The sequence below is a fragment of the Carex rostrata genome, chromosome 1 (assembly GCF_964058835.1).
Source record: "Carex rostrata chromosome 1, lpCarRost1.2, whole genome shotgun sequence".
NCBI lineage: Eukaryota > Viridiplantae > Streptophyta > Magnoliopsida > Poales > Cyperaceae > Carex > Carex rostrata.
In genome coordinates this window covers 10,986,308-11,012,092 of record NC_135918.1, presented here as the reverse complement: position 1 = coordinate 11,012,092, position 25,785 = coordinate 10,986,308, and the positions used below count along the sequence as shown (strand labels likewise).

The following is a 25,785-nucleotide window of genomic DNA, read 5'->3' as shown; positions in this document are numbered from 1 at the left end:
TGCCATTGGAGCTTATGTCAAGGTACAAAATATTATTATATTTTCTCAATTATAACTGGTTCTTTGCTATTGATGGTCTCTGTGTTCATAATGAGCACAACGGCCATGAGGAAATTAAGCACCGAGCTTTGGGGAGCTGAAGGAGGAGAACTACCGGAGGTATGTTTACTCGATCTTCCAAAATAATTTACCAACAATAATATTAAAAGCATCAATAATATTTTAACGTATTGGTTTTATAGATCTTGTTTGAACCAAATGAGCACATTAGTAGAGAAAAATTTACATATTTACGGACCATATGGTGCGGACATGCAATCTTTTGAACTTTCAGCTCAAGATGGTCAAATTATCGATCGGCTTCCATGCGCGTTCAGGACAATTTGTCGATGCTATTGGTGTTTATGTCAAGGTACAGAGCAGTTGTTAAATGTTGTTACTTCAGCTGATTATTCTAAGTTCATTTATGAAGTAAAACCTTTACCTTTTTGTCCTACAATTTTCCATGATATCAAGCTACAACATTATAATTATTATAGCAATGAGATTCATTTCATTTGCATAGTAAGTAGTAGCTTACACAAAAGTCTAAATATTATGGACTGGGCTTTTCAACTGGGCCTACATAGATTGAAACAAAACCCAACACTCACAAAAGCATAGCGAAAAGTACTTGTTTACTAGACAACTCCTCTTGAAATAATTGCATTTCAAAATTCATGTAATTTAATATATCTGCTCTCAACAACCACCCATAACAAGAAATATTAACAGAGATATATATATAGTTTTGAACATAGATTACTTGCTGATGCATTATATTGTGTGTGGTTTCATTTCGATTATTTTGAAGACATCGGCTTCCAATGCTGCTTATAAAAAGGTCGGGCCATACGGTGGCCATGGTGGGGATATATATTAGAGATATGGACAGTGTTTTAAAATGCAACCGCATGGGCCGCATATGCATATGCGGTCGGCAGCTGTGCTCAGAATGTCCATGAGGTCCTCCCATACGGTTTTGACTATGCGGCCGCATATGCGGTCCCAATATGCGGTCATGCGGAATAAAAAAACACATATGCGGATTAAAAATGCGGTCCGAACATATGGCCATGCGGACTGAAATATGCGGCCATGCAGTTCTCCCATGCGGTTTTGATAATATGATTGCATTTTAATTAAAATTTATGTGAAAAAAGTAAAAAAAAAAACTATTGTGGGTTATGTTATTATGTGGAAATAAATTCAAATATATGAATATGAATATATATATATATATATATATATAGAGAGAGAGAGAGAGATGGGCTACGGTGAGTTGCGAAGTAAAGTGACTATTTTACTTCACGCTCATATTTTGCGATTTTAAAGTTCAAAACGTTGATCCGAACCGTCCATCTTGTTCTCCATATTGTGTAACACTGTGAACTTTTAAAATTCAGATTTAATTAAAATAATAAGTGGTTAAATCGAATAATATATATATACGTATATACGAAATTAGTGACGTGGATAGTGAACAATAATTATACGATTAATTGTGTTAAGAAAGAGGAGCAATAGGTGTTATATAAATCATTTAATCAATATCGAACAAGTGAAGGGTTTATTTTGCAAAAAGACCACTTACAAGTGGGGGCCCTTGTCATTCTTCCCTCTTTCCCTCCTTCCTTTCCTTTCCTGCGCCCCCATCTCTTCTCTTTTTCTTTCTTTGTTTCCGCCAAGAGAGAAAGACAACGAGAGAGTGAGAGAGAGAGCCCCCGGTGACCGTATTGCCCGAAAACGGAGATTTAGGAAGAGGAGCTCAAACCTCGCACATCCATCCGTTCCATTGGTAATTCCCCTTTCTATTTCTCTCTCATTTCTTGATTCCGTATTTTTAGGGTTTCGGTGAAAACCCGTAGAATCGTACCAAATTGATTATTCCGTGCCTTTGTTGTTTCTATAGTGTAAATTGATTGATTCCGTGTTCCAAAGTGCAACCAAATTTCAAATTTACGGACTTTCCCAAAAATTGATTAGGGTTTAAATTGTAAAAGTGCCGGAATTTAATAAATTGACCTATGGATAGATCCTAACGAGCACGGCTAGCGGGATTGGCGAGCTTACCGAGTCGCGAGATCGCGGACCCTCTACGTGCCCTACATAACCAGGTGCGGGGGTTCACGGGATCTGTTTTGGAGTTTATTCGTAGAACTAAATAACGGTGCATATTATTATATTTATGTTGATTGCTTGATTTAAATAAACTGTGCATAGCATGTTGAATCTCTGATTGAAAGCATTTGTTGCCGCATTGCATTAATTGTGATATTAGTGTAATTGAATTGTATAACTGTTATGATTCTCATGTTGGTACGGTTTATCGATTGTTGATCTGTCGTTTTGAATAAGTGAGTGGAACCACAGTATGACTTGGATTGATTGTGTGAAGTGAACAGTGTATCATAGTGGAAATTCTAGCTAGCTACTAGACTTTCATCCAGGACCCTTATGCGCATCTGGAGAATGGCCCTAGTGAACCCAGTACCGGTTGGGTAAGGGAAGTGCAGTGTAATTTTAGGTAGAACTGTGGTTCAGTGATTCAGTGAAAGTGTCAGTGATTTCTTTTTGAGAAAAGTGATATTCTGTTGCATATTCGCGGAATATGCCCGTGTATATTTTAAGTGATGAATTGATGAGATTGTATGACTTGAAACCAGAAAATAGAACTGTTAAGCCGGAGGTGATCGATAGTTAATATCTGCACCTCAGAACCAGACTTATATATATTATATCTGTGAAACCAAATCTTTCTGGAAATTCGTTGATTGATGTTGATTTTTGTGAATTGAAATCCGTTTGAATCTATTCCCGGTACATGTGCATTTATTATTATTGGTGAATAAATAAATAGATGCCCTATTGCTAGTGTATTTAGTTCTGGTGATGGATTTCTCACAAATCCAGTAGCCCTTTAAATTCCGCACTGAGAAAACGGATGACAGGTTTTCTCACCCCTTCCCCTCGGGGAATTTTCCACTTTGAATTGAAATGTGCAGGTAAACGCGAGTGAAGTGGGACTCGGGCTCGACGCGTGAGTTTAGGCCGAGCTAATAGGTTATGCCAAAACCTTTATGCCCATTTTGAATGTGTAGTTGAACCCGTAGACGGTTATTTTGATGTATAGGTTATTATCGAACCGTATTATGTTATAAAACCCTAACGATATGTTTTAAATTGTTGTTATGACTTAAATGTTGAAATTGCATATTAAATGTCATTAAAATTGCTAGTGAATGGGGAATAATTGTTTAATTATACGGGGATTTGATCGGGTTTGAAAACGGGGTGAAATTTCACGAAAATGGACCAAGGAATGAAAAATAGTACTCTTATTGCGGGCCGCAATGAGAGTAGACAGAGGAAATTTCGCAGATTAAAACCCAAACAGGTCATTGCGGGCCGCAATGAATGGATACAGAGGCCAACCAGGTCATTGCGGGCCGCAATGAATGGAGGCAGAGACGATTTGCAGAGGCTGGAAATTTTGGAACTTGTTGCGGGCCGCAACAGCTCTATTGCGGGCCGCAATGGGGATTCTGAAAAATGCTGTTTTGGGTATAACTTAGCCAAATTAAATCGGAATTGAACCAAACTTGTTTTAAATCAAATCATATGATAATTTGACTAATCAGGGCCGTCGGTTAAAGGATTTTTATGCAATTTGACTTCTCCGAAATAAAATTCTCAGACAACGCTCGCAGGGGGCTGCCGCCCCCCTGCCACCCCCCGCATACTCCTAGAATTAGGCCCACATACAAAAACAAAACAATATATATATATATATATATAATACTGCATGAACAAAACCGCATTTTAAAACAAAACTGCGCGACCCCCTGTTCCGGGGTGTGACATATTGAAATGTGCTTGGAGACCAAATTTTATATTTTTTGAAATTTTTTTTACTATTTATTAAGTAATTTTGAAAGTCGTTGATCTAATGTAAAATTTGGTCTCCAAGCACATTTTAATATGGAGATGACATCTAACGATTTGGATCGATCATTTGGACTTTAAAAATCAGAAAATGAATCGGTAGCACTTCGGCTGAAGTGCTACCGAATGCATATTAGGCACACTCTCTCTCTCTCTATATATATATATATATATAGAGAGAGAGAGAGAGAGATGGGCTATGGTGCATTGCAATGCATGGAGGGGTTTGTGCATTGGACCATAAATCTAAAATTCAAAATTCAAATGACCGATCCAAACCATTCATCTTGTTCTCCATATTAATATGTGCTTGGAGACCAAATTTTACATTTTTCTGAATTTTTTTACTATTTATTAAGTATTTTACAAAATTGTTGATTCAACGGTGGCTTAACAAAACAGTAAAATCAGCAGCTACCGTTGGATCAACAATTTTGTAAAATACTTACTAAATAGTAAAAAAATTCAGAAAAATGTAAAATTTGGTCTCCAAGCACATAATAATATGGAGAACAAGATAAACGGTTTGGACCAGCCATTTGAATTTTGAATTTTAGATTTATGTTCCAATGCACAAACCCCTCCATGCATTGCAATGCACCATAGCCCATCTCTCTCTCTCTATATGTGTGTGTGTGTGTGTGTGTGTGTGTGAATTTTTATTTTAAAATCCGTATATATAAATCCACATGAAAATCCGCATATGCGGTATGCAGTGACCTTCCGCATGCATGAACAAAACTGCATTTTAAAACACTGGATATGGATGCTTATGGAATCACTCGAATTGTTAAAATCGGCATTTGCCATGGGGATGGTTTCATTGTGCACTTCGAGCGCAACGGCTGGAAGGAGAGAACCAAGCTTTGGGGTGCAGAGGGAGGAAAAACTGACGGAGGTATGTGTGCTCTTGCAAAAAGGTAGCAAACAACAAAATAAAAGCATAATAAAAAGTAACATATATATTGGCTTTATAGATCCCATTCGAAGAAAATGAGTACCTTAGCCTTAAGAGGCTATTCTGGTGCATTCAACAACCACACAATTTTGAAATCACTCATACTGGAGACTAACTTGCGTACTTACGGACCTTATGGTGAGAAAGACGGGCAATTTATTTCATTTAATTTTATGCTCAAGGTGGTCAAATTATCGGCTTCCATGCACGTTCAGGTGAATTCATCGATGCCATTGGAGTAATGTCAAGGTACAGAGTACATACAGTTCTTAATTATTGTCACTTAATTAGCTGGCTAATTTAATATGAGTAATGAAATAAAACATTTTTCCTTATTCTCTAACAAACATTTTTATTCAATGTTTTTTTTCGGCGACATAGGGTGGCTGTGCAAAAAGTACGAAAATAGGATTTGCTATGGAATGATTGGCAACAATCTGCCCTCTCACAGCGATGTGATCAAGCTCTACAAATCAAAAGCCATTCGTTCTATGCGGATATATTGTCCCAACCGGGGGGACACGCGCGCTTAATGCTCTCAACGGCACAAACATTTACCTCATCATAGATGCACCAAATGTCGCACAACTTTCTAATGGTTCTAATGCGGCCGCCTGGGTCCTCAAAAACATATTGTTATATGGAAACCTGCTAGCATGCTACGCGTAGCATAGAGCACTATTGGAAAAAATAGAATCAGAATCAGTTATATACGCATATTAGTATCGGTTCACAACCGATCCTGATCAGGACGATACAGATATCAAACAAATCTGTATCGGTTTTACGACCGATCCTAATAGTTACTATCTGGATCGGTTGTACTGTAGAACCGATCTTGATATATATTTTAAATTAGATTTTTTTTTTAAATACCGAAAACAATTATCTGGATCGGTTCATATATAAGAACCGATCCAGATTATTACCTATCAGGATCGGTTCTTATATAAGAACCGATCCTGATAGTTATTTTGCCATTTATTTATTTTTAAAAATGCTATCTGGATCGGTTTCTTAGATAAGAATCGATCCTGATGCTTTATTGTAATTTAAAAAAATATTTTTTATTAAATGACCAGCTCCCATATTTATTTAGCTGGCCAAAATGCTAATTTATCACAAATCCTAAATTATCAATAAAACACATCCTAATTTAATTATCAATAAAACACATCCTAAATTAATTAGATATCATACACATCCTAACTTATTACAAAAAATTTATGTTCATATGCATGCAAATTCGGATAACACATCCTAATTAATTGTTGTGCTTCTTCTCGACTTTATCTCGTTTAGCAAAATTTGGACCCACATTAGGCGAAATTCGGCCAAGCGTTGTGCCGTATGTTTAGTGGGAAGATCCTACATTTTTAGAATTTAGAAGAGCATATACAATTAAATTTTGTATTTTATTATATTTGAAGCAGCAATGCTTATTTTTGAAAAATTTATAAATGTATATATACCTTTAATTGCGGAAAAACATCAAGAAATTCATTTATTATGTCTTGCATGAGCAACATAGTATAATATGCACATTCCCAGCCGGCTGGTTGTTTTGAGTACTATATAACAAGTTTCAAAAAAATAAATTTTTTTTATTACGAGTATACAAATGGCTTATATGTATATTCACAAATGTGTGCAATAGAAACTATTACCTTGCAATTGGTACAAACCGTCAAAGAAGTACCTATTTCCTTCATGAAGGCACTGTTGAAATATGAAGACATTAATTGAACAATCAGTACTAACGAGACATATTTAAAATGATAATATAATAATAAGATCATTAGCATTCTAAACAGATGTAAATTTTAAGAAGACACTTACTCCTCAACAGCAGCAGTGATCATTAGCATTTTTTTAATCTTCTTATCGGAATCGTACACGTACAATGCACGTTCTCTTGGCATAAGCACGGCCAATATCCAATGATTTCTACATATTAGGTTCATAGCATGTCATATTCTATAATTTATCTGAATTGAAAAAAATATAATAAAATTAGAATATATATATAACACTAACATCTGATGATAAGGAATAAATATCAATCTCTTGTCCCGATTATCTTTGAGTGCTTTCCCATTGTATTGAAGAACACATCATCGGTCATCATTCATCAAGGTGGCATTTGTTTGACTGAAATCCATGAAACCAACCTGCTAATCGGGGAATTCATCCTTGATGAATTTGTGCCAATACCTACAAAATAAAGATACATGTGATCTCAATTTTGTGAAATATGAAGTAAAAGGTCATAAATTATGCAATAATTACGAATATTAATTCTCTGAACTTCTTATTGGAGAGTCCAGTCAGTAAAAAATCTAAACCTTGAAACATCATCTCTTTGCTTTCTGTTATCTTTCCAGCAAAAGAGCTGCATTTCTGTTTCCTGATTCGAGAAATACTGTCCAAACCATATTTTACTCCTTTTCTCCTTCCAGATTTTGAAGCTAAAAAATCAATTACAATGAGCTTTACAAATCACGAAACATTACTTTATGCAATTATGGGTATTGTGCTAGACCAACAAAGGATATAAGGAAATTTCAAATTTCAGAACCCCAACTCAGCCCTTTAAATAACTATTTTATTTTCTTAGAACCAAAATTCTGATTTCTTTCTTTTTTCAAGGAATTCAAGAATTAAACGAGTGGACCTTTGATAAATTTGGAGAAGTGTGTCTTTCAAAAATGTCAGAAAACGCACAAAAATCCTTCAAGCAAGCTAAACAGATGAGTTTCAATATTCACCATTTGGGGTCTGAGACTAAACCCTTTTGGATTTTGGGGACTTCTATTAAGTTTGTAGTCTAATCAGTTCCCTTGGTTATCAAAGGTTTTCTGGAAACCAAAATTGTTTCGTACAAGCTTGAGCTTTAACTAAATATTTCAGGACTTCGTAAGAGAAATGAAAGGAAAATCTAACTTACAAATGTGGCCTCTTTTATGCTTCATCCTTTCACTCTTCTTAGCCTCCCTGTCAACACATTCTGCCTCTAAAAACCTAACCCTTTTGTTTTTACTGCCTGCTGTTTCATCCAACTCTCTCCTTTTCAAATCTGAGTTATTTTTAAAATTTATATCTTCACAAATCTCATCTAACATAACATCAGAACCATCCAATTGTTTCTTATCAAAAGTTGGAGGTGCTTTATTAAACTGTACATCTCTTATCCCAAATTTCTTCTCTTCATTTGAAATTTGATCCATAGAAGGATTAGAAAGACTGCATGGCACTACAGAACAGAGAGCATCCATGGACGAAAAAACCCCTTCAGTAAGGCATTTGTTTCTTGAATTAGTTGGTGTGTTCGAAGCAACTATCTCATTTTCAGCCTCTTCTACTTGTAAAAAAGGGAAATTTCCCAAGGTGTCCATCGATTCTGAAATGAAGCTTGTTTCTCGAATAAATGGTCCTTTGATTTTTCTTGTGCAGGCGTTTCTTTGGACAGCAACTTCATAATCCTTCTGAAATTGAAATGCTTATATAAAAGCTAGAATTTTTGACACAATGACACAAGTAAAGATGGATTATTTTGTGAAGTTCATATTTGGAAATGCTTTGTACATGTACCAACTTTGCAATTCTTTTTGTTGTTGCATATAATGAACTTGGTTTGCATTTATTTTTTTGGAGATTTCTTCAATATTTTTCCCCTCAAAGAAAATGCAAGGCTTGATTTACCGTTAAAACTATATATTCTTTTCACATAAAAGAGGCCGACCTTCCAACCCCCTCAAAGGAGCATCTATTGAGAAACAAATACTTCACAGTAGTTTGTTCATGTATTTCTCAAAAAATAAAATAGAAGTGAATGACAATCTATCCCTATTTAATAATGTAAATAAATTTAAGGTTTAAAAGTAATGGGTTTACCTCAAGATTATCTTCAACTTCTTTCAACTTTTTTATTCCACCAAAATTATATGGACCTTGCTTTTCACTTTCTATAGCAGCAGCATTTTCTTCCTTTGGACTTGGATTTCTAATATTGAAAATATGGGGTGTGCATGTACTTTCTTTTATGGAACAAGGGACCATTGTAGAATCATGATAACTGTCCGAACCATGAATACGAAAATTGCTATCTGGACCCCCATTGTCAGATAAACCAACATCAGCATAAGCAATAGCCATGGTACATTCATCTAAGTCAGAAAAAGAACCTGATTCGTCACCCTCCAGCTCCAAAAAAGAACCTGAACCATCTTCTCTATCAGCAAACATCTCTCTCCGTGCCTCCTTTACCAGAAGTGCTGCATCAAGAGCATTAAATGCAGGAAAATGAGACGTGTCTGACTCAAGTAAAACCATTTCTGTAATCACCATAGCTTCAGAGGCTGCTATAGAGAGTTCAATTGCCTCATTTATGTCAGCTTCTGCGAGGGTCAGAGCATCTTTTTTGGTAGTTTTTATGTGGTTCTTTGTTTTCTCTTTGGTACTAGTAATTTTGCTTGTTTCATTGTTCTTCACTTTCTCTTTGGTTAGCGGTGGGTTTTTATCTTCAGACACTGTACAAGAAAGATTCAACGAGAGGCGAAGTGCCTGTTGAAGGAGAGTGCAATTAAGAATTGTAAGAACCTTCTTAAAGAAAAAGGCAGATAGAAGTCAAATGCTGGCCTTGCTCGATTGTAATTATATAATTCCTATGTATCTCTCTTAGTAACCTCAGTTGAGTGTTAGTTGTACAAAATGCGGTTCAAATGACTTCTATTTGCGAAATTAGGCTTAATTCAACATTATTTTGCACAGATTTGCGGCCACGCCTAATGACTCAATTTTCTGTCAATTTCCTTGTGAATTAATTTACTGTCACTCAGCTTAACCTATTTTAACTAGGTCGGTCCCAGTTAAGTATATGTTAACCCCCAATTTGCACTGTGACTAAGCTTCAACTATAAAACTCTCCTTAGATTTGATCTAACAATGCCTAAATAGGCCCTGAACTGTGCAATCCTGACCAATACTTACCCTCAAGCGAACAAATTGAGCTTCAAATAAGATCGAGGGAAATGAGTCTCATTTAACCCTCAAAATCCCTAATTTTACCTCAATAAACCCTCACTATCGTGATTGATTATATTTCGATTAAATTCGAACCACCCCTCGATTTCACCAGGTAGCCCACTATTGTACAATAAAATATCTAAAGAAGTCAAAACTAAATTCTCACATTTCCAGTCAAAGGGATGCTTCCGTGGAGTGAATTAGTATCTCCAGATAGATACAAATGGAAACTATTGAATCCAGATTCATTACTTGAGAACTGTTGGCCGTTTTGTTCAACGCATATGTTCTCCTCAAAATAGATATTCTGAAATGGTTTAAGAAGTGAACATACTTAGAAGCAAGCATTACAGAGAGAATATACTGTACCAGTTAGGTCTTAATACTGAGAACAGTTTTCAGTACTAAAACCTACTGTGTCCTATAAATTGGTACAAGAAAGCAGTCACTTAGAAGAAAAATGCAAAATGAAAACATTAATTAAATACTCATTGATAAGGTTAAGGTTAAAAGGTTGAAAGGTTAAAAAAAGCACCTGTGATTGCATTGGAATGCTACATTTGTCTTTGACACCTGTAAGTTCATTCGGCAGCTGATGTGGCTGAAGCCATGGTGGCAGATAAGCTACTTCCTAAATTAAGCACAATTAAAAAAAAAAAATGAATTAGCAGAAGGGGAGGAGATTGTAATGTCATTGAAGAGAACAATAGAAGTAGCAACAAGTCAATGGACAACTTATAAGAATAAGCATAGAGGTGAAAAGTAATGAGAGTAGATGATGCAAACCTCCGAGAAATGAGGGGAGCGGAACCCACAGTCAGCCATGGCAATAAGTTGAGGAAAGGAGAGGAGAAGGGAGGCAAAAGTGATACGGTGAGTCGGTGATGGCGCCAAGGAGGCGTTTTTTGGGACATTTTGGCGCCTCCCGCTCTTCCAAGGAATTGGCCACTTTGCATACGGACCCTTCCTTCTTTTTACTAATTTTCTTTTGGAAAAACTTCCGCTGTACCCATAGAAATTTTTGAAATAGCCAATATCTCCATCAAAACTTCATAATATCCAATATCCCCATAAAATTTTAACATTCTTATTTCTATCTCCTTCTGATTATTTTACTTTTTATTTAATAATTTTAAAAATTAAAATCACAAATATACCCTTGAATTTAAAATCCATGAAAATATTATTTATTGGTTGGAAACTCTGCGTATACTGAATTTTTTTTCATTCTAATGACAAGGCACATCTAGACATCACATGGCTAGATGCAATAAGTGTTAATTAGCAGTAGCATTTCATTGAATTTTCCACCGATTTTTTTATTAATAGAAAATAAATAAATAAAATATCAAAATACGGTATAGGATTTGAATTTTATCGAGAAATGAGTAGAACGGGTTGCCACAGCCCATCCCACCGGACGGGTCTAATTATCCCGTCCAGTTAATTAATGGTTAGCGTTAAACTCAGCGGAGGAAAGAAAAAAAAAACAAAAACAAAATCCGGACGGAATGCTTCAACCCGTCCCGGATCAAAAAAAGAAAAGAAAAAGAAAATCCGAACGGGTTAAGTAACCCTGTCCAAGATTTCAAAGATTTTTCTATATATTATATTATTATATTATTATATTATATTATATTAAGATTTTATATATATTAATTTTTTTTTGTTTTTTTTATTATATTATTATATTAATATACTTATATATATATATATTATATTATGAATAGAACTAGTTTAGTTGTGCTTAAGCTCACCAAAGTGTTTGGTGAGCTTAACTCTAAAACTTATTAAATCAGTTTCAAATGACGAATTCAAACCGTTAGAACCTGCCTATCTTGCGAGTGATGCGTCTACATGTGAAAATTTTAAACATTTTGAATTAATTTAGTATAAAGTCAATCGGTCAAAATTAAAAGGTTAATAAATTAATTTTAGTGCATTTATTTTTTAAACGTTTTTTTACCGCTTGACTTTATACTAAATTAATTCGAACGTTTAAAATTTTCACATGTAGATGCATCGCTCGTAAGATAGGCGGATTTCAACGGTTCGAATTCGTCATTTGAAACTGATTTGATGGATTTTGAAGTTAAGCTCACCAAACACTTTGGTGAGCTTAAGAACACTTTGGTGAAATATGTCTAAAACCAGTGATTTTGTACTTATCTTAAAAAATAGTAAAAAAATTTCAAAAATAATAAAATTTCATCCCAAGCATATGTTAGTATAAACATCATGTTGAGCGGTTTAAATCAATATTTTGAACTTTGAAAACAAATATATAAAATATGAGTTATAATGAGGTATTGGAACCCTCCTATGTATATATATAACAGAAAAATGAAATTTTTGGGGGAATATATATATAACACTATATGTACATAACTACGTATACAATAGATCACAGATATGATTAGTGGTAGTACTGTGAGTTCTTTATTTGGCCATATGTCAATAGTTTAAGAGAGAGCACTTTGCTTTGAAACCAGACATGGCTCCTAATTAAGCCAAGCATAATGGCTGCTAAGCTTCTACTAAAATAAACAAAGATATATTAATTCCTTGCACTCAATTGAGTGCATGTATCATCCCTTATATATGTGTTCTCCACGACTCCACCATTGTCATCTCATGATGAGTGTGTTGGAACACGATTTAAGATTACCAAATTATGTGCTAAAATATATATATAGCAAGCCAGTGCAACATGTGAAAAAAGTAACCCGCTATCATTCTCCATTATTGTCATTTGGCGTCTCGTTAATTAAAGAACTATCATTCTCCATTATTGTCATTTCGCATCTCGCTAATTAAAGAACTAGCATGTAATTTAAGTTAGCTCACTATTTTAACTAACTCAAGTCTTAATCCAAACACATCTTATATATAGGGTGTGTTTGGATGAAGACTTGAGTTAGTAAAAATAGTGAGCTAACGCAAATTTGAGATAGTGAGCTAACACAACTTTTAGTTGAGTTAGTAGAATAACATGCTAACTCACAAAAAACAAACAAAGAATAGTCCATTTTTACTAACCCAAATACATCAAAACATAAAATAATAGTTTGAAATAGTAGCTAATCCGGATTAGCACTATTCTTTACCTCATCCAAACGCCTGCATATATAATTATATATTTGAAATTTGAATATAGGATTTTTTTTTTATATAGATATTTAAAGGCGAAGAATTTGCTCTCTTCTTTATCTTAAAAAATAGTTGAATGACTATGTATGAATCTCTATCTCATTGAAGACTCCACCTCAAATTTTCCTTATTAAAAAAAGTTTGTCATCTCATGAGTATTGGAACAAGATTTACAATCACCAAACAATGTGGTAAAATATATAGCAAGTCATTGCACCATGGAAAAACCAACCCGCTACCTAATTAATTAAGACAGCCAGAAAATTTATATAGCGGAGTGCAACTTCACATAATATCAGCCAGAGGGGACCAAAATCAGAGATTTGCACTAATTAATTACAAAAAAAAAAAACAAGATAATAGAAAAGTTAGAGAAGAGCCATGGCCCTCTGCCCCTCACCTTCTATCATTGTATGTTACATGTATATCTTGCAACACACGTTAATTGCTCCATAGGGTATATATATATACTTGATTTCCTATAGGTTATAACTAATAATATGGAAATTAAAGATGAAAATGTTTTCACTCGTGCAAAGAGAACGAGTTATATTAACAACACAGTTCCACAATAAATTTGTTTGTCAACTCTGATAATTGGTAACCAATCACACATTTGTTATAAATAAAAAAGTAAAATTACTTGTATATTTTCTATTAATTCTTTAGATATGTTGTGTATTGAAAATATGTGCAATTTGAAAAATCAATTAGTCATCCATCAAGCACTTTGGAAAAATAACCATGCAGTTTTATTGCCACTGAAATGGTGATCAATCGGTTTTATTTTTTTGAAAAACCGGATAGAAGCTATCAGGTGGTACACAATCGGTTTTCAAATTGCATCAAATTTAATACACTTTTTAAGGTGCATTCCTATAAGATAAATATAAGGTTAAATTTTGAACTTGATATATATAATAATTATTATTTTTATTTAGGAATATTCTAAATAATTATTTACTAGAAGAGGAAGATAAAATGTTTGCATTGAATGTACATGATAATGAGAGATCAAACATTTTCTAGATCATAAAGGATATTGGATATCATTAGTAGAAATGATTTTTCCTACTTTTTATAAATTAATGATACTATTTACAACATATGCTAAGATATATGTTGTACCTTCCACTTTGAATGTATGCTGAATTATATGTTCCTTTAATTTTTTTTTCTATAATTGTTTTCCTGATTGTCACAAATTGTTTTCTATATCGATCATTTATATATATAAACATCCTTCTTTTTAATGAAAAAACATCATGATTCTAGCTTTTCTAATATAGCATTAGTGTTTGGCAGCTGATATAGATTAGATCATACAAAGAATGACGAGGCAGACGATAGATATTAGTAACACTGTTCATCCCGAAACGTCCAAACTCCAATTATCAACTGGGTGGGGTTGTGGTGTGTGTGTGTGGTGGATGGGTGGGTGGGTGGGTGGGGGGGGGGGGGGGGGGGGGGTTTGTTGTACTTATTTAGTTGATACATTCATTGTATTATCACCGATTATATTCAGAATATATCACTACAACAAAGTAGACACTTTTTGCGAGAGAAAAATAGCTTTTACAACGGACGTCCGTCGCAAAAAGTATCGTCGCAAAAAGAAAAAGCTGAACAATGAAAGTAGTCCGTCGCAAAAAGTCACTTTTCTATATATAGACCGACGACTTGTTTAATGAGTGATAGTAAATGTTCAACAAATTATTATTTTTTATTTGAGCATCAATTACATGTTTCTCAAACCGAATTATTAGCAATGATTTAAGTTTAATAATTAAGGACAATATAATTAGTTGATCATTCATTATTGTATTATCACCGACTATATATATTCAGAATTGTAGATACTATTTTTTTTGTTAGTCTTTTCCTCTTTTAATAATTATATATCTCTGAAATGTTTATTAATTATATATATTTTTAGTTGAAATTTATTATTATATGTTGACCAAGGCTAGGTGATCGATGCAAGACATTAATTAGTTCTTATCCCAGTTCAAGATCCAACAAATTAAAAATTTATCAACATGTATGCATGATAACACAAAAATTTCGCATTAATTATATTGTGCTTAGTTGCTAAGACTTAATCATTGCTAATAATTCGGTTTGAGAAGCATGTACGTTATTGATGCTCAAATTTAAAAAAAAAATTGTTGACTGTGTAATATCACTAATTAAGCAAATCGATCGCTGGTCCATGTTGCACGCGGTGTGTGTAGAGAGAGAGATGGGCTATGGTGCATTGCAATGCATGAGCACCCTTGTGTATTGAACTATAAATCACAGATTCAAAGTCCAAATGACCGATTCAAACTGTTCATCTTGTTCTCCATATTAATATGTGCTTGGAGACCAAATTTTACATTTTTTTTTACTATTTATTAAGCCACTTTGAAAATCTGGATGAACAGTAAAAACAGTAAAAATTTCTGGACCACCGGATTAGCGATTTTCAAAGTGGCTTAATAAATAGTAAAAAAATTTCAAAAAATGTAAAATTTGGTCTCCAAGCACACAGGGACGGAACTCAACTTTGAGTATAGGGGAGGCTAACTGACTAAACATCATATACTTAAAAAATATTAAAATGAAAACCAAAATCTATAAAACACAAGATAATATGATTCTTCACTGTTAATTTTATCTTTCTTATTTTGAATTTTTTTTAACCTCATAAACTAGTTTATTACTTTTTAATGCGTCATTGTCATTTCCTTTGCTTTCTATTCTTATAACTTCTTTTTTAGTTCTCCTAAAATTACAATAACTTTTTCTTTTTTGGGTAACCATAATGTGCACGTTGTCCTTTTTCTATTTTAATTTGTACCTCTCTATATTAAACCAGTGTTGTAAATAACAGTATCGCGCTCGTCGGACGGACATGGTACGGCTAAGTGATTGATCGAGAATAATCAGGAATAATCGGTCATAATGAAAAAAATCAGCCGATTAATCGGAAAATTTCTTGATGGTTTGATCACCGCCAACGACTAATCGGACGATTAATCGGCCTAAATGGATGTTTTTTACAACCATGTATTAAACAACTTTCCAAGTTTTCAAGTGAGATGTTTTTATTTAATCGATCACGTGATCTGGTAAGTTGGAGAACCAAACTATTGAAGCAAGTGAAATTGACGTTACTCTTATACATATACCCTCTAAATTTTTTGTATTATCAACGGGGGCTGAGACATATAAAATAAATTTTTTAATAAATTTTTTAGGTATCTTTTAGAAAAAATAAAAATCTTGGAGTTTACTTAGCCACCTTTTGATACTACTGTCTTCCGCCCCTGCAAGCACATATTAATATAAAGAACAAGATGAACGGTTTGGATCAGTCATTTGGACTTTGAATCACGGTGATTTATAGTCCAGTGCACAAGAGTTCCCATGCATTGCAATGCACCATAGCCCATGTAATTGATGCTTAATTATATTGTGCTTAATTACTAAGAATTAAATTATTGCTAATAATTCGGTTTGAGAAACATGTAATTGATGCTCTCTTTTTATTAGTAAAGTAATTAATTGATGCTCAAATTTAAAAAAATTGTTGACCATTTACTATCACTAATTAAACAAATCGTTGGTCCATGTTGCACACGGTCTATATATTGATAAATCCATAATTTGTTAAAATAAAGAGCAGATAAAACCAAAAATTGAACTCCTAAATTCGTGTAAATTAAGTATGGATATAGAAATGATAATAATGACAAAAGTTCTTGGCCAATTTGCCATAGAAGATTGCAGATTTAAAGGATAATATTGACATAAGTTCTTCTGAATTTTTTTTCTATAGAAATTCATAAAAAGGAAGATAGAGAAATAGAAAGAGTACATCAGATTGGTAGAAAGATCTGTAGGAATTATACCGATCCTAATAATTCAAAGTTTGAATTATTAGCATTTAATCCTACCGATCCAAACTAAGTTTTTTTTATTTTTTATTTAATTTTTTTCTATGAAAATATAAAAATATTTTAAGAAAATAGATAAATTATCTTCAAATTTAGATTAATATAAAAGATGCCATCTATTTTCTTAAAAAACTTTTATATTTTAATAGAGATGTAATAGAAGAATTCCATCCATGTGTAAGATTAAAAAAAAAAAAAACTGAGTTAGGTTCAGTAAGAATTCTACCGATACAAACTTTTAAATTATTAAAATCGGTAAAATTTCTATCGATTATTTTACTAATTAAAAACTTGATATATTCTTTTTATTTATTTCTCTTCCTTTATATTAATTTCTATAGAAAAAAAATCCTCTAAGTTCAACAATCATTATCTCATGAAAAGATAATAGTTGCAGTGTGAAAGTTTAATTCTATGATAATAGTAGGATATAAAAATGAAGAATTGAAATATTGATTGACAATTTATCATAGAAGAATATTGGTACTATTTTTTGTTCTTGGTTGCCTTAAACAAAATCACCACGTAAATTTTCTCCTTCCATTCATATTCATTCGATCTATCGTGAGCAAAGTTCAAACTTAACTTAATAATTAGTTCATTCTATCATGACCCGACCATACCCGTGTACCCATGCCCGTGTACGGATATAATGGATAATTATATGTACAACGTCTCCTTGAAGCAATACAGCCAACTTGCCACAAGCAACAATACATGCATCTCTCTTTCAAACAAGTTGAACAAGGCAATGCATGAGCGTACGTAGCAATAAGAAATATTAATTAAAAGAAATGGATACATTCGAATTAGTCGCCACATGCTGACAGTGACATGCGCACCTCTCTCTCTCTTTTTCTCTCTAAAATTAACAAGTGGAAGAAGCGGGGCATTAATGGAATAATTGCTCCAGGATGGATATCTATTATAATTTCATGACCCGTACGTACGTACGAGTGGGCCCGCGGCTGCTAATTCTAATATTCAAAATAAATAAAAATTCAAGGGCTGTTCTAATCTTAATCATGTGTACGTTTACATCTTCAAAGAAGATCTGGCACGAGTTACTACGCATGCAAGGCTATAAATTGATTTTTTTTTTTTTTTTTTTTTGAAAGCCTTGGCAGTGTCTGTTATTTTCATACTATGATAGATCAATTGCACGAGTTACTCGATCAGGTGTCTGTCCGGTAATTGATAAATTCAGATATTTAAAACTGAAATAGATAAAGAATAATTCAAATCTGATTGATATTTTGCGGAATAAATTAATAAAGAAAATAACAGTTTTAAAGCTAGCTAGTTCGTATCTCTTTATAACAAATGGTCCGGAATTAAATTTAAAATTTGATTACAATATTGTACGTAAAGTCTAATTTGGCTATACATTGATAGTGCACGAGTTTTGGATATTATGAGATAATTTAAATTTATAGTTTGTTCAAGATTGAACTAGATTATAAAAAATTCGGGTTTAGTCGGAAATTTACAGGACATATTAATAACGAGAGGAATTCTTTCAAAATTATGTCAACTTATAACATATTATTTGAATTCAAATTTAAATTTTGAGCAGTGGCAAAACATAGTACTGTTGAGGGGTGCTAAGCTACCTTTTCATTTTTTTTTTAAATCAAGTATATAGAAGTTCATGTAAATGTCATTTTTTTTTGTACATAGCAGCCCCCTATGTATTATTACAAACTTATAGGATCTAAAAATAAAATTTGAGAAGCAACTTCTTATTTATTTATTTTTTTCCATTTGCAATTTTGACTCCTAAATTTGCGTACCATCAATATTAAAAAATAGACAACTTCTTGGCTTCTTGCTCGAATTTGGAAAGTTAACCATATAAAGAAAAAAAAATGTCATTGAATGCTTGAAAGAAAGAAATCCATTGAGCAATTGAGCATCTCTTTGGCTCTTCCGGTTCACCAAAAAAAAAAAACAGATTAATCAATTTTTGAAGAGGGGTGAAATCCAACAGCATATGAAGAAATTCAGAAAACAAAAACAAAGTTAAAAAAGAGCTGTGAAATTTAATTTTAATTGAGGTTTATATTTATTTGTACTTTTTTAAATTATTATTTATTGTAATTTTGAGATAAGAGTGATAATTTTTTTTATGTATAATTTGTACACATATGAGATTATTGCTGAATTTGATTTTTTAGGAAATCATAGGTCGAAATTTAAATAATATATGAATTTTGTGTTATAATTTTTTTATTTTTTTTAGGATCATGATAACTTCCATAATTGTCTTGGGGAGCACAAAAGTTCTAGCACTGTTTTTTTCTAAAGTATTAATCTCCATATACGGAAGTATTTATATCTATAAGGCAAATAATTTTTGCATGAATAATTGTCTCTCCCACCAAATCTCAAATTACATGGGGAGACCATACACGTTTTTAAAGGTGAAATTTTTTTTATTCAATCTCGTCCACATTTCTGACGATCTATGAGGAATTTTACAAATCTAAAATCACAAACTTCTTCTACGTAATTTTCTCATTTAAATGAGATTCATGATAACATACTTTCGGGCTCGTTGTCACACAAGTATTTATACATCATCATGCAAGTATTTATATCTATACTTGAAAGTATTTCTTACATATGACACTAACTGACATATGAAAGTATTAATATCAAGTATTACAAGTATTTATACCTATACAATTTTTTTTCTTGTATATAGTTCACATTTGGGTTAATTATATGCATCATTCACAACCAATGCTGGCATGTACATTAATAATCTGTTCTCAATTTATGGCCCAATATATCAGTGTACAATATTATTTAAAAAATATCTAATACATACTAATGATTCTCAACATTTTGAGAGAGATACAATTCACATCCCCGGACTATATATCAAAATTGCATTATCATGATATATCATATCTGACAATAATTAACAGCATATATAATTTGGAATTTATTATTTGAGAACTCAATATCTGTAATACTCATTGGATATTTGTTAATTAAGATTTTTTATTTTTGGGGAAGAAAAAAAAAGAATTTGTTTTATGTATTTTTTGACTTCTTCATGGAATACCATGTGCATGCATGCATGCTGGACGGTTCTCAAATAATAAAATTGGACTATTAATTCTATTTTATAAATAAAAGACTTATCATATAAATTATCTTCACAATTTGCATGAACGAAATTATACCAATACGATAATGCTGACACATCAAACATCGACATCAGGAACCATATCTTTCCAGTAGCTAGCGGAACGTTACACAGTATATATAATTAAAAGGCAACTTAGCTTAGCCATCCCATAAATTAAAAATTAGCACTTTGGTCTTTCATATTTTATAATTTATATAAGTACCTATACATATTAGCTCCCCTTATGAAATAAAATTACACTACAATAATTAATTTATTAACCCACCCAATTCTAATTTTCTAGTTCCGCCCTCTCATTAAAAAAGATCGCTAGGCAATTTTCCACTTCTAGCTAGCATCCTAAATTAATATCATTTAATATACAATGCATAAGGAGGGTCAAATTTTAAAACTTTTTAATCATGTCTTATTAACTTTTATCTCGTTTATCTTAATTAACTATGCTATTGGTATTTTTATTAATTTGTTTATCTTAACTTTTATCTTGATCGGTAATCTGTGTCATGCTTTTTTTTTCCTCGTTAAAATTAAACAATATATACTTGAGGTACTAATTAATTAAGATGCAATGTAACTTTTAAACAAATCAATTAAATTGTGTTCCTCTCTCTATGAATTTAATTATCGTACGGTTAATCATATTGTTTATCATTATATACATATTAGTGTTTTAAAAAGAAACTTCTTTGTGTCCAAAATTTGCTCAACCGAATTTTATATTACAGAATTATGCCCCTTTCAAATATATAATTTGTTTTAATAGATATCTTTTTCTTCGAACGAAATTCTAAAAACAACCTTACAGTTATAATAATTAAGGAGTACGACCTCTCATTTTGTGTGTGTGTGTTTTCAAATAACTGTTGTACTACAACAAATTAAATTAAATTTATCTCAAACATAACTAGTGTATTAATAATATCTGGGTCGGGTATACCCTACCCTGCCCGCCCGTGCCCGCTGCCCGGGGTACTCGTGCCCGAGCCCGGGTATGGGTCGGGTACGCAGGTAGGGGCAAAAAAAGGACCGGACGGGGTTTTTTGGACCCATACCCAACTATACCCTACCCGACCATACCCGTACCCGACCTTACCCGTACCCGACTTTACCCTACCCGGGTACCCGTCCACCCTTATCCGTACCCGTACCCTTATACCCGACCCAAATTCAAACCCCAAATTCAAATTCCCCCCCAAACCCTTAATTTCTATTTTTAAAAATCTGTTTTTTTAATTTCTGTTTTTACAATTCTGTTTTTATTTCTGTTTTTTAATTTCTGTTTTTTAATTTCTGTTTTTTAATTTCTGTTTTTATTTCTGTTTTTTCATTTCTGTTTTTTCATTTCTGTTTTTAAATTTCTGTTATTAAATTTCTGTTTTTATTTCTGTTTTTTAATTTCTGTTTTTATTTCTGTTTTTTAATTTCTGTTTTTTAATTTCTGTTTTTAAAATTCTGTTTTTATTTCTGTTTTTTAATTTCTGTTTTTTAATTTCTGTGTTTTAATTTCTGTTTTTAAAATTCAGTTTTTAATTTCTGTTTATTAATTTATGTTTTTAAAATTCTGTTTTAATTTATGTTTTTTTTATTTATATTTTATTGTTTTAAAGTAAAAAAAATACATAACAAAAACAGAAAAAAAATATCAGGAAAGAAAACTGAAAAAAATGAAAAAAAAACGAAAAAAAACCCGTACCCGCCGTACTTGTCAAAGGTACACGGGTACGGGTATAGGACGGGTAGGGTGTGGTTTTTGAAAAATATACCCGACATACCCTTACCCTTATACCTGTCATACCCGTCCTACCCGTACCCGAGACGTACCCGTACCCGTCCCGGGTATACCCGAGGTACCCGTACCCGCCCGACCATTAATACACTAAACATAACCCATGTGTTTTTATTAATTGGTTTATTTCAGTTGAAATGATAATGCTATATGAAATAAAATTGGACCGTGCTAATCTCTCTTTATTTTATTTTTCCTTTTTAATTAACAAGGTACTCAAGGCTTTTGAGTTTTGATTCCTTTTCCAACTTGACCTTCCAGAGGTTTTAATTTTAAAATATACGTAAAAGACTTTCTTTCTATTAACACATGAACAGTGGCATTCCTTTCTCAAAAAATAAACAAATAAAAAAAATTAGACCGTGATAATTTACATGTTGCTTTGAATTTCTTTTTCAAAGGTTAGGCGATAATGCATTCAAATATTTGAAAGTCTCCCGGGTACTAGATTTGAAGCATCCCTTGGTGATGTATATATATAACCAACGAGGCACCTTCATCTTACTCAAAACATTCCTTAGAAAAGAAACCAATAACATTCCTTAGAAAAGAAACATTCCTTATACAGATATTGATCATAGGTGGTAATCATGGTATGACTTGTTCCTTCTATATACGTAGAGATCAAATGATTCTTTCTTTTCTTTTCTTTTCTTTTCTTTTGAAGCTAGACCTAGCTAGAGAACTAATAATTTGTCAGTCGTTGTATACAGAGAAAACCTAATTATGATATATAAATAATTTTAAATTTGTTCATATATAGATTACTTTCTGATATATGCATTATATTGTGTGGTTTCATTTTGATTATTTTGAAGGCATCGTCTGCTTTCAATAATGCTCTTAAAAAGGTGGGACCATACGGTGGTGACGGTGGGCAAATTAGAGAAATGAATACTGTCGGCATCACTCGAATTGTTAAACTCGGCATTCGCCATGGGGGTGCTATTGATGGTTTCATTGTGTATTTCGAGCATAATGGCAGTGAGGAAAGCACTGAGCTTTGGGGCAGCGAGGGAGGAGAACTTACAGAGGTATGAATACTATTGATCTAATTTTCAATTCTCTAAGTTAACTTAGAATTAAGCTAGAGTGACAAACTAGTACATATTTTCTGTGAAAACTTTATATTTATTTAGAATATATTCAACTCAGGACATAAATAAGAAAACAATATAAGACCAATATGTCATCAAGTAGATAAACCAATATACCAATTACATGCTGGTTAGTCTTATGATGATATTTTTTTTCTTCTTAAATTTTTTGACTTGGTCAGTTGATTAATTGTTTGACATTTTGATTGATACTTTTGACTGTATATGAATAAAATGAGTTTATCTAGTTTGGATTCCTAATCAAAATCAAATATGAAAGGAAGGACATGTACACAACTAAAATTTAATGTCGACAGAACTAATATATGCGGTCCGCAATGATCATCAGCGATTGACAACACATCTAAAATATATCATAAACAAGCTAGTTTGAAAAACATATTACCTTCCAAATTTCGAACAAATGTTAAATTAATTAGTACAAAAAATATATATATATATATAGATCTCGTTTGAAGAAGACGAGTACATTATGACTGTGAGCGGCCATGTCGGTACATTCAACACCTTCACACTGTTGAAATCACTAAAAGTGGAAACGAACTTGCGTGTGTATGGACCATACGGTGCGGAAGAAGGGGAACCCTTTCAACTTTCAGCTGAAGGTGGTGAAATTATGGGCTTTCATGGGCGTTCCGGACAATTCGTCGATGCCATTGGAGTTTATGTCCAGGTAAAATATATTATTATTTTTTCTCATTTATAACTTGTTTTTTGTAGAGGGAAAAGTTATTTTACAGTGACTAAAACAATTTGATTAATTAATTATATATTACACACAGAAAGTAGTTCATAGAATGATTTGATTAATTTCAGACACATTAATTATATTGTGTTGATCATGTAATGAAGGCTTATACAAAGCTGGGGCTAATCGGCGGTCCTGGTGGGGACATAAGAGAAATGGATCCCTATGACATCACTCGCATTGTTAAGATCGGCATTCGCCATGGGGGTGCTATTGATGGTCTCTATTATCACTACGAGCGCAATGGCCAGGAGGAAAGCACCAATCTCTGGGGCTCAGATGGAGGAGAACTGACTGAGGTATGTGTACACTTGCAAAAAGTTAACCAACATAATTATAAGCATAACAAATATGTTACACATTGGTTTTATAGATCTCGTTTGAAGCAAATGAGTACCTTACGACAGTCAGCGGATATTATGGTACCTTCAACAACTATACTATTTTGAAGTCCCTCAAACTGGTGACAAACTTGCGTGCTTACGGACCCTATGGTGCAGAAGACGGGCAATCTTTTGAATTTTCAGTTCAAGGTGGTCAAATTATCGGCTTCCATGCACGTTCAGGACAATTCATCGATGCCATTGGAGTTTATGTCAAGGTTCAAACAGTTTATAAATTAATTGTTGTTACTTAAGCTGGTCAAATAATTAAGTTGAGTAATGAAGTAAAACCTTCACCTTTATGTCTGACAAGCATTTTTGTTTTATGTTTTTTATTATTTTGGTGCCATAGGGTGGAAAAGCAAAAAGTACGAAAATAATTCCAGTCATAGGAACGGCAGGTGTCGGTGTTTGCTACGGAATGATTGGTAACAACCTTCCCTCACACAGCGATGTGATCAAGCTCTGCCAATCAAAAGGCATTGGTTCAATGCGGATATACTATCCTGACCGTGACACGCTTAATGCTCTCAGAGGATCAAACATTGAGCTAATCATAGGTGCACCTGATGTCGGAGCACTTGCTAATGGTTCTAATGCGGCCGACTGGGTTCGTGACAACATTTTGCCATACAATGATGTCTCGTTCAAGTACTGTTTATATTACAATTTTGATTTCAAATATTTATTATGTGCTCAAGGTTTGTTTAAATTATATACATCATTCTTATAATATAGGTACATTGCGGTGGGTAATGAAGTTATGGATGGTAATGCATACAATGTACTCCCCGCAATGAGCAAAATCTATGATGCAATCTGCTCAGCTGGTCTGCAAGGCAAAATCAAGGTCTCGACCTCAGTGAGATTCGACGTACTCACAAGTACCTACCCTCCATCGAGTGCTGTATTCTCAGCCCCACATATGGGCCCCATAGTTCAGTTTCTGAAGAACACAGGAGCACCACTTCTCGCAAATATTTACCCTTATTTTAGTCATGCTGGAAACCCAGCCGATGTTGGCCTGGATTTCGCACTGTTCCGTGAACCTAATCCAGTGTATAGTGATGGACCCAATAACCAATTCCACTATCAGAATGTATTTGATGCAATGGTTGATTCTATGTATTATGGCCTCGAGAAGGCTGGTGGTCGCCGTGTTAGGCTTGCTATATCAGAAACCGGATGGCCGTCAGCTGGTGGTGTAAACACAACAGTGGAAATTGCACGTACTTTCATGCAAAATCTGATAAATCATGTCCGTAATGGCACACCGAAGAGGCCCGGGAAATTGGAGACTTACATTTTTGCCATGTTCAATGAGAATGGAAAAACAGGAGATGAGGTCGACCGGCATTTTGGGCTGTTCTACCCAGATCAGACACCAGTTTATTCCATCAACTTCAGTTAAGAATCCAGATGGGATTGCTTTATTGTGGAGTGCTTATCGTGTTTTTAAAAATGCTTTGGATTGTTTTGTTTTGTTTTGTTTTGTTTTGTTTTTGCTTTGCAGACTGCTTATTGTGTTGTTT

At 33.2% G+C, this 25,785-nt stretch overlaps 2 protein-coding genes and 1 long non-coding RNA gene across 3 annotated transcripts; 1 reads left to right on the top strand and 2 right to left on the bottom strand.

Annotated features, from left to right (window-relative positions):
* Positions 1-7,848: 7,848 nt before the first annotated feature.
* Positions 7,849-10,165, bottom strand: LOC144557759 (uncharacterized). The gene is made up of 3 exons (XM_078306368.1): positions 10,134-10,165; positions 8,837-9,505; positions 7,849-8,427 (listed from the first exon to the last, which is right to left on the bottom strand). The coding sequence occupies exons 2-3, from the start codon at positions 9,287-9,289 to the stop codon at positions 7,849-7,851; spliced, it is 1,032 nt and encodes a 343-aa protein (XP_078162494.1). The 5' UTR covers positions 9,290-9,505; positions 10,134-10,165.
* Positions 10,166-10,213: 48 nt separating this feature from the next.
* LOC144558269 (uncharacterized) lies at positions 10,214-10,870 on the bottom strand. The gene is made up of 3 exons (XR_013512877.1): positions 10,754-10,870; positions 10,503-10,598; positions 10,214-10,274 (listed from the first exon to the last, which is right to left on the bottom strand). It is a non-coding gene; the product is annotated as an uncharacterized LOC144558269 (long non-coding RNA).
* An 11,942-nt stretch (positions 10,871-22,812) lies between these two features.
* LOC144558260 (glucan endo-1,3-beta-glucosidase GI-like) lies at positions 22,813-25,785 on the top strand. The gene is made up of 6 exons (XM_078307069.1): positions 22,813-23,038; positions 23,568-23,795; positions 23,975-24,169; positions 24,244-24,471; positions 24,606-24,904; positions 24,992-25,785. Exons 1-6 carry the CDS (start codon positions 22,895-22,897, stop codon positions 25,662-25,664), a joined length of 1,767 nt encoding a protein of 588 aa, XP_078163195.1. The 5' UTR covers positions 22,813-22,894; the 3' UTR covers positions 25,665-25,785.

Coding starts and splice junctions, on each gene's coding strand:
- LOC144558260 (XM_078307069.1), top strand. CDS start 22,895: ATGAATACTGTCGGCATCACTCGAATTGTTAAACTCGGCATTCGCCAT. Junction 24,472..24,605: donor CCATTGGAGTTTATGTCAAG/GTTCAAACAGTT, acceptor TTGGTGCCATAG/GGTGGAAAAGCAAAAAGTAC. Junction 24,905..24,991: donor TACAATGATGTCTCGTTCAA/GTACTGTTTATA, acceptor CTTATAATATAG/GTACATTGCGGTGGGTAATG.
- LOC144557759 (XM_078306368.1), bottom strand. CDS start 9,289: ATGGTGATTACAGAAATGGTTTTACTTGAGTCAGACACGTCTCATTTT. Junction 8,428..8,836: donor AAGTTGAAGATAATCTTGAG/GTAAACCCATTA, acceptor TTTCAATTTCAG/AAGGATTATGAAGTTGCTGT.